General features: G+C 28.1%; 1 protein-coding gene across 10 annotated transcripts in view; it reads right to left on the reverse strand.

Moving 5' to 3' along the window:
* Window positions 1–12,121, reverse strand: part of LOC129980952 (ecotropic viral integration site 5 ortholog-like) — a 173,746-nt gene that overhangs the window by 51,272 nt on the left and 110,353 nt on the right. The window contains exon 1 of one of the 10 annotated variants that reach the window (XM_056091476.1): window positions 3,925–4,167. The exons of 7 other annotated variants lie outside the window; for them this stretch is intronic. In XM_056091476.1, the coding sequence (XP_055947451.1) occupies window positions 3,925–3,983 (59 nt within the window). In that variant the 5' untranslated portion in view covers window positions 3,984–4,167. Of the gene's footprint in view, window positions 1–2,125; window positions 2,369–3,706; window positions 3,842–3,924; window positions 4,168–12,121 lie in introns of those variants that run through there. 2 more of the 10 variants (XM_056091479.1, XM_056091478.1) reach the window with 2 other exon arrangements.

Consider the following 12,121-nt stretch of genomic DNA (forward strand, 5'->3'; position numbering starts at 1 on the left):
GGAAAAAAATGCATAAAAAGAAAAAAAAATAAACCAATATAGAAACAAACCAATGGGTGTATAATCAGTATAAAAATAATATAAAAAAAGGTGATGGAGGAGATCCCCCCTTCACTATTTGTGATCACTTTAAACCCCACAAATATATATATTTTTTAAAATTTTTTTACTCCATATAAATATATAATCAGTCATCCACCAGAACGAATCCGAAAATAAATTGAAGTAAAACAAAGCGCCCTCCTTTCTCTCTATAGGATTACTTTAAAACTTCGCGCAAAACGACAGCAAAATAATAATAATAAGCAGACTCTGCAATGCCGAGTATAAATTGAAAAATAAAAACTCGCTTTTGTTTCTACGATAAGCGCAGCCCGTAGGAGATTTGGCAAGAAAGCCCGGGTTCTCTCTCCCTAATCGAATTGTTGCGAAGCAGGATAAGTGATTACGTGTAGACGATGGAAGAAAGATGAAGATTAGTTTTAAGCTGACGGCGCAATTTATGGTGTGGGCATCAGTCTGAAAGCGCTCGACCAGTAAATGCATCCGCAAAGGAAAATAAAAATTTAATGGAACTCTTCCATAAATCTTCATTTTTTTTTTCTTTCGATGAAAGCGTATTTAGAAAAGAACAAGTTTTAAGTTATCAAGATCAATAGGATTGTTCAATGTAACAGTTTAAATTTAAAGTGGATTCATAGATTCATATAAAAATGTATAAGATGGTTTGAAATAAATTAGCAGTCTTCAGAGCAGCACTGCAAAGAGAAAACTACTGGCTAAAAAAACATGAAATCTTGATGCATGCATTTCAGGATATAGGGAAAGGAATAAAGCGCAAGAAAAATTTCCACAAATAACTGATAATATATAATTTATACGTAGATAAATATAAATTAATTTTTTTATGTACAAGCATTATAATTTTCATCGATATAAATTATTATTAATTCCAACACAAATGTGAACTATAATAATTTCGGATTTGAGCCAGATGCAGATTTTCAATTAAGGACTAACCTAAGGACGTTAGACTGTAGAGGGCCGTAAACAGATCGATAAAAAATATTATTGATCTAATTGTCAGATGCATAAACTTGCAAACAATGCAAATTTTTTCAATTATAAAATCTCACGATTACAGTGAGGGCATATAAAAACTTTTAGAATAATTAATTAAAGTAATTATTTTTATAATTTATTAGTTCTTTATTAAGCAGCTATGCTAGATTCCACTAGACAGGTTCTTCAAGTTATAAATTTTTAATTCTAAATTCAAGTTCTAGATTTAGTTCTCATCAAGATTTTTTTTTTTTTTACTTCGTTATAATTATTTGTCATAGTCGAATGTTTATGCATAAAGTAGAAACATTGTTAACTAAAAATTGTGGGTAATTTTACAAGAATTTTACTATTTTAGTCACCTTATCCATGATACAATATTTAAAATAAATAAATAAAAACATATAATTTCACAAAGTCACTAAAATAAAAAAAAAATACTTTAAATGAAATCATTAACATGCTGATTAAGTTAAAAATGCATTGAAATGCGAAATTAAATTTAACAACTATTAGGATTCATAATATGCATTGCTTAAACACGTAAAATGTCTCTATTCGTTACTATTATAAGTAGAATAGGGCAATGAAACTAACAATTGCCATAAAAATCCAAAGATAAATTTATGTATATTAAATATTTCTAAAATAAAAGATTTTACAAGGTGCTTTTTTATTTTCTTAATCTTTTTGAATTATATTTTGAAATATATACCTCTCTCTGAAGAAAACAACGGATTAGTTATAAACAGAAACAATGTGAAACTACACAAAAGTTCCTCACAAAAAGAAAGAAAGAGAAAAACTGGCGATTAACTAGTTAATTAAAAACTAACGGAAACTTGATCATTCATTTCAATTTCTAATAAATGATATTTTTTAATTTTTCATTTCATACTTAATCCTTAAATCATGAATTAGAAATAAGAATATTCTTTTATGTCTTTTAAAACATCGCCTTTATTTTTATTCTTTATTTACAAAAGAGAGTGCATATGACATTTATAAAATTTAAAGAAAATCAAAATTTTAAACTTCTTATAAACAATAAATTTTGACATACTTTCTACTTCGAAGATTCATTTCGCATCTGTTAGTTTTCCTCAGATTTTTGATAAACATCAAACCGCTGACAGCAATTTATAACTTCTTTCACAAACAACACAAGCGAGTTATTTTAGTTAATATCCAAATGTAGAACACAAAGAAGGAAGAAAAGAAAACTTGACGATTTCCAACAAATGCCTATTTTAAGAAAAAATTGAATGGAGAGAGACTCCGATTATTTTCTTTAGAATTCCACAAATTTCAAAAATAAAAGGTCATTAAAGTTCATCCAGTGTTTAGCCCATCTAAGTGAACCAGATACAGATTAACTTTGTCAACGTGCAGACATGTGGATATCTACCTATTATATCTCTTAGTTTGTAGTTTCTGTTTTCACCGACTTTACATCTATAGATATGATAACAACCTAGAAAAGATTAGATATGTTGTAGAATCAGCTTTATAAACATACAATTTCCAGTAGCACGTTGCTTTCGGGAGGAACAAGCATTTATTTAAGCTATATCAATAAAAATATGGATGAACGTAACGCGTAACTGATGAAGAAAACAGCTGGCAGATAACTTTAATGTGAATAATATCACTACCAGTAGGCGTTTCTTGAATTGCATACTATATCAATAAAATATGCAATAAAATATTGCGGGAATCAATTGGAACAAAACAACTTGATTATTAAATTATAATTATAACTAATAAATGTAGAAACAGATAGTAAAAACGATAATTAAAAAAAATGTTAGTAAGGTAAAAGCATTACGAATTTAAACACAGGAAGCGAGTTTGTCTTGATTTACTTCTTTTAAAAAAAGATATATACAACTTTTAATTACCTTGCTTTTCGAGACCAGCTTTACATTATAATTGAAATATAGAGCAAGCATCTCGGAATGGTGCTTTGAAAACCAATTCAATATTCAATCATAAAACTAGACAGAAGGCAACATAAATTGAATTTGGAAATGAATTTTTATTATTGAATATCTAATAAATATATAAATTATTCCTTTTAAAATATAAATACTCGTTTTGATCAATCCAAATTATTTATTTAACTGTCTAATTTTCTTTTAGAATGACCATTTTAGAAACATATATTTTTTTTAAATTGAGCTCAGTATATTTATATTTTGTCATTATGCACCATACACACACACACACACACACAAAAAAAAAAAAATACTCTAAGATTTATTTTTTCTTGATTTTTTCAAAAGAAGGATTCGGTTCATTGGGTGTATGCAAAGTAACTTTCAGTAGAAAGTGAAGCATAAGGAAAATTTTAATAATTTGCTATTAGACGACATAATTAAAAGATTTGTGTACCATAAACGATACTTCATTTATTAAAAAATCATTTATGAAAGTAGCATTTCAGAAATCATTGAGTTATTAACATACAATAAAAAAATCAGACAAAAGGTTTAGAATTCTTTTTCTGATTTATTTTATATCCCAGTTTAATTTATCATTATTTTGTCACTGGAAGATTGCAGAACACAGAATTATTATTATTTAAAAATATATATAATAAAACACATAAATACGGAGAGATTTAACACCATATTATACATACTTGAACATTCTTCTAAAAAGGACTGTTTCTCCTCCACATTACATCTTTTAAAAACAAATACGAATGTAAAGCATTTAGGCACTATCCACTCACATAACGTTACCGCATTCCTTACACATCACAACTCAGTAATTACTACTAACATGTGTGACAGAGTCAACAACTCGAGCAGACAAAACGGACGCCACAACATTTAGACAAATTAACTCATACGTCACCTCTCCATCTCTTCATCCGTACAGCAGAGATCCCCATATTGTCGTCGGTTCTGACTCATCTAAGTCAAGGCTGGCTTCTCGATTGGATTATGGTTCATCGAATCGGAAATAGAAGCGCAAAATCCGGCATCGATCCAGGAAAAAAGGGTGACAAGTAATTATTCCGGAGAGCGAGGAAAAACTGGAGGGGAGCTTCTGCTGCAAACAGGAATGATTTAGACTCGGGAGAAACTAAGAAGCCATCGCTGGCATCACGGACTGACACTAGTAGATAAGACAAATACGGAAATGGAACTGAGTACAGTTGAGTGTGACGGATAAAATGGAAGGCATTTTTGCAGCTCTGGCTGGAGCAGTTTTTTCACGGATTTTCACCGATTTTTTCATGGTTTAGTTCATTATTTTTGCATGGTATTATTTTTGTTTGGCTACGCATGGTTGATTCAGGCCGCGGGGGCGGGTTCAGCTGAACCAGCCAATCCATTACGTGCGCACTATTCTATATTCTTCGCAAACGGTGAATGCACAAACGCTGACGAGAGTCTTTTCTGTGTCTGTTTTGATAAGAAGGAAAAAATATTTCGATCTGTAGTGGGAAAAATATGATGGAATTTTCCTTTTCCACGGTGTGAAATAAAATGGGTCATGGCGTCAAACAAAAGAAAGTTCACGTTCATGGCAATATAAAAGGTTTCGTGTTAAATACCGTTTTGTCGTCTTTTTGTTAAACGGAAGTAATATGTCAAAATCTAGAAGGCCACACAATGAGAAGAAATTCGACATTTATCACAATTTCCGCCATATTGCGGCATGATTAATGTTTATTAGACCCCCCCCCCCCAGAAAAGTAGATGCTTCAATTGGAATAATTAATAAGGAAACACGCCAAGGACACACTTAAAGAACTGTCCAGCTTCAATACGTTTACTTGTCAAGTAAATAAAAATCTTTTGCGTTCAAACAAATGAAATTCCCAGATGTCTTCTAAATGTTTGCAGACTTTGATACCAAAATTGACATTTTACATTCTGAATAAACATATTCAACAGTTATTATTAAACATCAAATCATTCAAAACACAAATTCAATAAGATCTAAAAAGAATTTATAATAAACTTTCAATAAAACGTAAACCTTATGATTTGAAAAATAGCGTTCAGGAAATTAAAAAAAATTAAATGTAGGAAATCCGAAAATTTATATAGAAAGAATTTGAAATATACATTTACATTTGCCAATATACATTTTGGGGTGCAGGCCTTCACGCAGTGCATCCTTAACACTAAATCTGCTATGGCTTTGTCTCCTCCCTCGTGTCTCTGACATATTGGAAGGCTAGAGATTTAATGGCGTCATAGCAAATCTTCTAGGTATTTGCAATGAATGAACATTTTAGCTAGTTGGAATTAAATGATGTATGTCCAAAAAACAATGCATTCAATTAAATAACGCATGATCCGTCCACAATTACAAAGAATTATACTTGCGAAATCCAATAAAAACAATCACGATGTAAAAGCAAACTTAAATTAATTATTAAAAAATATTAATTCAATATTATTTTTAAGTATAATCTTTATTTAAAAAATTCATTTTCCGATTCCCCGTTAAACATATGTTTTTCAAAAGTTTAAATTGATTAAAAAAATTTTTAAGATAGTGAAACAAATCCTTTTAATTACAAATCCGATAATAAAACAGCGAGTTAAAAAAAAACATCTTTTATTTGAAACAAAATCTCCAATAAATAACCTTCATTTTTAAGTTCCCGCAATCACTGATAAATAAACGAAAACAAAATATCCATTAAATTTGTTTCCTACGCAAATCTTTTTTTAAAAGTTCAAACAAATTTTGGGAAAAAGAATCATTAAAAAATATCGTAGTTGATAAGAGCGAATTATTTCTGAAACCATTATAAAAGGAACAGATTTCCAAGCATTGTCATTCACGCACGAAGGGAATATAATAGAATGCACTTTAAAAACATGCCATGTGTTTATTTGTGTGTGTGTCTGTGAGTGCTTCAAATTGTTTCCCATAAGATTGGATTAAATACGGATCAAAGTAAGCAATAAAATTTTAAAAAGTTTCGTTTTCAGGTTCCGAAAATTATAATAACAAAAACATTCGCTTATTGGCGCTGGCAATAGTGGCAAATTGAATCATATAAACAATCAATCTCTCTCTAGGAATATAGCATAAGCGTTTATGAAAATGGGTTTTTCAAAGAAATTGATTATAATTAAAACATTTTGAAGTAAAATAAAAGGAAAAGAGACTACTATTTCAAAAATACATTCATAATCATAGTTTACTTACTACAAAAATGTAAAAATTAATCTACACTTAAATATTTGCAAACGATTGTCGCAGCTTCTATATCACAAACTTGTCGCTTTATTTTTTGACGAAATGTGACTTTTTATTGAAAAAATTATTTTAACTGAATTAGGTTTTCTTATTTATTTGGAAATAATCAACGCTATTAATCAGCAATTTGTAATTCAAGGGCACAGAAAATAGAATATTTATTATTTAGAAATAAATTTTCTGTTTACTGTTCATATAGTCGATGTATTGTTTGTACAGGAAGACAGTTTACAAATACCAGGAAAGATTAGATTAGAACACCTGCATTGATGAATGTTTCAAAAATTATCATAAACTGAGAAACTCCAAATAAGTTTTGAGATAAATAATATTTAAAAGCCTTTTCTAGAAAATTTGCCTAAAATATTTTAAAATTACTATTATTTTGCTCGTACTTCATGCGAATTTCCAGTTATTCGTTAAGGGCAGGTTTCAGAAGGGAATTTGACCATCAAAACAGACAAAGAAGAATCAAGAATATGATTGAAACTAACCATACCAATACTTAAAAATGAGCTCGCGAGAGTAAACAATTTCCATTTAACTAGGCAACAGGATTTCTGTTTTGTCTTGCTAAAGCTTTAATTATTAACTTAATACATAAGTCTACGATGATCATATATTGATCATCATACACTATATATGTAAAACATGTTTTAGCAGTTGTTTGGCCGAATAGAAAAAGAAATTTTTGAAATTTTATAACTTTGATTTATTTCATAATAGAAGGGAGGCATAATATGTACAGAATAAAAACCCTTAAGCAATATGTCAGTCAACATCGCGACACAAGAGCAGAAGAGCGAAAGAGACCGAAATTTTTCTCTCGTTGATTTTATAATGAGAGACATATAGAGATTTCTTTGACACATGTAGTCTAAGGTTAAGGAAATTTAGGTATCTTTAAAAGAATGGAGTAAACATTAAAGATTTTTATCCCTTCACTTGGAGCGTGAAGAGATAATTAAATTTTTAAAAAAATGGAAATTGGATTAGGAAATAAGAGAACATTTTAGAATAAAGTTAATATGAGCTAATTTGAGATAACAATTTGGAAATTAATTACAATTTAAATTAAATTAAGAAATATCATTACATATATGTATTAGATTAAAAATACTAAAAATTTCTTTAATATTAATGAAATTGCATTATTTTTTGCCTAAAAAGTATAATATGCATATGAAAAGTAAATTCAAATCATATGAGTTTCATATTCCTATAAGGAATAATTAATTATTTGGGGATATTGAATAAACTTATACAAAAAAATTAAGCATGTGTAATTTGATACTATATACTAAAAAATAAAATTAAATATGCTTATAAATTAATAATAAGAACATAAACACTTAGCTTTTCTTTAAAGAAGAAAGAAAATAAAGTTGTTAAAGCTGAAACTCGTGATATATTTGTTTTTCAATGAAAAATTCTAATTTAATTTTTTCCAATCGATAGTTTCTACCAAATAATGTATCACTCATTCTGTTTCAAACATGCATGCCATTATTCGGAAATAAAATTTTGATCAACAGCAGTGATGTATTGGTGTAATATGAGAAGCGATAGGAACCAGAAAGTTTTATCTTCTAATAAATTTTCAAAAGCCATTTGCTCGTAAAATGGAAAAGTTAAAGCAGAGAGCTTATCCGGCTTATAAATAAATTTGCGATAGAAAACATTGTAACTCATAAATTCAATTTTATAAGGTAATATATAAAAAATTTTCATATCAAACAAGACAGTATTGCAAACTTTTCGTTTTTTCAGAGGAAGACAAGCACATGATTTTATTTATTTATTTTCATGAAAAAAGGATTACACTTAGGAAGTATCAATCTAACGTAGCAGCTACTCGCAAGGCATAAACATTTCCCTTTCTTTTTGACAAGGCCTCAACCCTTCTCCCTTTTGTCTCCTTTAATACGCAAGTTGATAAAGTATCAAATGGTATATCCTACGTGTGCTTAATATTTTTAGAATAAGAACTAATTTAATTTCGAAAATTCATTTTCATAACAACATTTTTGTTTTTTGGAAAGAATAAAATATATAAATGAATAAAAGTAAAAGTATAATAAAGTATATTTGAACTAATAGTGCTATGAATAAGATATAAAAGTGCAATGTAGTAAACCACAGTAAAATATGTATTTTTCATTAAACGTTGAAAAAAAAAAAAAAAAAAGAAGAAGAAGAAAATTCTTCTAAAATTTATATCTTTTATTAAAACATTTTTTATTTCTATTCTAAAATAACAATTAACAAGAACATAGACTTTAAAGAATAAAACCTCACAAATAAAAATTATTCTTTATAAAGCAATTAAGCGTAAATTTCTTGGTACATAAAATTTCTTTTTTCCCCTAAACATTAAAAAAAAAATTACAAATGCTTTTTTAATTAACATTGAGAGAAAATTACACTTTCAGTTCTTTATAAAATTTTTCATTTAAAACAATCAGAAAAATTCAATTTCATTTAAAATTCTCTAAAAAATAAATACTGTCAAACATATTATAAAATATATTTATGGTTAAAGTAGTATAAGTTCTTATTTATTAATCTTAATAATAATTAATATATAATTAATACGGAAGAATTATTCATTTTATTAAAACTTAAATTAAATTTAAAGCAATTATTTTATCATAGAGCTCACATTTTGGATTAAAAAAAACATATAACTTTAAATTACACAAACCACTGAAATAAGGACAGTTTATTTCACGACAAAAGTAATTAATCTCTTGGGTTCATTTGACGATAGAGACTCGTCATGCACTAGTTTTGCCTAAATTATGCATGGAGACTCTAATTCATCATTCCAACTAAGATAAAACTAAACATGCACATTCTTATTCATGGCAAGGGTGATTGGTATTAGTTGTAAGAAGAGTTTTCTTTACAATTCTAATTATTAAGTATATCATAAGGCTCAAATAAATGAAATATATCACAAAATCTACACCCTTTATATACTATTTCGCGTATCAACAAATTAAATCTGCTCAAAAACGCAAGATTTTTTTTTTCAAATAAATCTATACCCAAAGGGTTAAAAAAAAGGCAGGAAATCTATATTATCAAAATTTTGGATCTACTTTATCTAATTTCATTTATTTATTAGCATTTGAAAACTAAAATAATCTTCTAAATGCAGTTTATAGCTTCTATAAAATAACAATAAAAGAATCGATTCAACGCATAAAAAAAGAAGAAAAATGTCCAAAATGACATGAAAAAGTATCGTTTGTTATTGTTGCTGACAGTTGGTTGACATTTTTTTTGAAACGAATCGAAAGCAGAGGAGCAAATTCTGTGACAGATTCTTTCATTTCTTCTACTTGCAGACAATTCAAAGTTGTCAAAACTATACTTTTTCGTATTTGTTTTAAAAACGACTTACTTATTATTTGCTGCATAACAATTTTATTAGTCTTATGCTACAATTTAAAATAGTAAAAACATTATAGCGAGAAAAATTAAAAATATCACAATTTATGCAAATCTACTATTTTTGGTTTTAATAAATAATGGTAATCCATTCTTAATTTAAATAAATCTAAGAAATTTCTTCAAAATTTAATCAATGATACTACAATGTAGTGTTATGGTTTTCCATGGAATATAAAAGAATAAGCCTGTTCTGGAAATATTGAAGAAATTTAAGCAATAATCAGATGTTAAAAAGTAATAATTCTATTAATTCTATTCTAGTTAATAATCTATTCACAAATTGCATTTATATGCAAAATTTTCCACTTTATATCTCATTTAATAATAAGAAAGACTTTGTATGCGCATATTTGCCACAAAATGTTGTACAAGCCGAACCATTTGACCGAGAGCGGTCGAATTTGGCACAAACAATCTCTGGAGGATAGGAATGTGCAGCTCGGAGCAATTTCTTTTCTTAAAATTCCGGTTTATTAAAAACTACAAGAGATTTCAACACTTCTTCAGGATAACTTCCAAACATATTTATACTACTTAAAAAATCAAGAAATTGTCTTTTTAATAATATCAATTTTTTTTTCACGTCTTTCAACAATAAATTTTATCAATATAATGCAGTTTAAATCCTTTTCAATGTTTCAGCAATATTTAATCGCACGACATTCTATTGCTAAAAGCCATGGCGGAGAAATTTTATTTATCATTTGCTCCGTTTACATGCAATAATAAAATGCAGTTTCAGTCCCACAAAAGACAATGCGCAACTAGAAGAAGATCGATTGCTCAGACAGATATATTTCTTTTGTGGCACTTGATGTCATAGGATTCGATTTCATCAAGAACGTTTATTTAGACAAAAAACACCGCATGACTATCAAAATAACAGGTTTTAATGTTTATCACAATTTAATACTTAAAAATACATTGTGGAGGGACAAATGAAGATCAAATGATGTACAAAAGATTTAATTGCAATTAAAAACAACTAATATTCATAACTAATCAAATGGTTACCAAAGCTTTAGTATTAATATTTATATATATAATCTATCCTTTATTACTGATAATCTTAACAAGGAGAGGTCATTGACTATTAGGTCCTTCTAGAGGTGTATTCTCCAAAACTAAAAACTACCGATTTTATTGCTTAAGATTTTATGGTTCACTAAACAGAATTAAAGTTGCTTTAGGATCCAATTCCTTATCTAAAAGAAAATACATAAGAAGAAATATCTTTCCTAATACGGATATTAAACTTGATTTTTGTACCTTCACGATTTTCTAGTGAAGCTGACTATATATAAAAAATGTTAGCAAAGAGGAAGATCGAGGAATTTTCACGGTTTATTGATTTTTCAATACGAATAACCGCAAGGTATAATTTTCACTTCCATTATAAGAAAACCTCGAATTTTAGATATTGCTTTAAGAATTTTAAAAATTAGCTATCCAAATAATTCTATGTTATGTGACCTCTAAATTATATATATAAATCAGTAACTCAAACCTGACATCGTCAGTCTATTAACCAGAGGTAATTATTATGTTTTTTTTTTTTTTCAGAGTAATTCAAACTATTTGAAACAAATGTTGAACAAACTCCGTTCAGAGGAAGTATTTCTATCCTGCTATTCGAATGTAATTTAACAAGATAACTAAAAAATGAAGTGAACTAGGTAGATAAGATTTGGTACACAGATTTAGCATCTATAGTGTAGACACCCATTAAACTTTTAATCAAATCCATTGAGGGGTTGAGCCATCTGTTGGTCTGAACTTCCAGGAACATATAAATGTGATAACTAAAAAACGCAATGGGTTAAATATATTAAATTTGGTGCGGGATTTTTTAACTACAATAGTAGTTTTTCCTCAAATTTCGTTTTTAATTTGTTGGGAAAAACACATCTAAATCATAAATTCGATTTCGGATGTTATTAACCGTATGCCAGGATTAAACGCCAAATAACTCGCTAAAGTAGACACGATGGATTTAACAAAAATGCCAAAAGTTAATATTTCGTAATTATTGTTTGCCAGTGCCAAGCAAGGCATTCTCTGATATCCTTTATTAGAGAGTATGCGAGCAAATTTTTAGGAGACCACTACCATTGGTTTTAATTATTTTAGAAAGCTTATATTTTATATTAAATTTGTAAATTGAACTCACTATAATAACAATTACGGATACATTTCCATTTATCTGTTAATAGATAGACGTTTTTTCTCGAAATACAGTACTGGACAAGGAAATGATGGTGATGGGGGGGAGGGTATATACAATATTAAGGAATGGGAAAATAACACATGAATTATGAATTTCTAAATTTTCATCGAAGTTATATCAATAAAAATTTATTAATGC

The sequence above is a fragment of the Argiope bruennichi genome, chromosome 8 (assembly GCF_947563725.1).
Source record: "Argiope bruennichi chromosome 8, qqArgBrue1.1, whole genome shotgun sequence".
Taxonomy (NCBI): domain Eukaryota; kingdom Metazoa; phylum Arthropoda; class Arachnida; order Araneae; family Araneidae; genus Argiope; species Argiope bruennichi.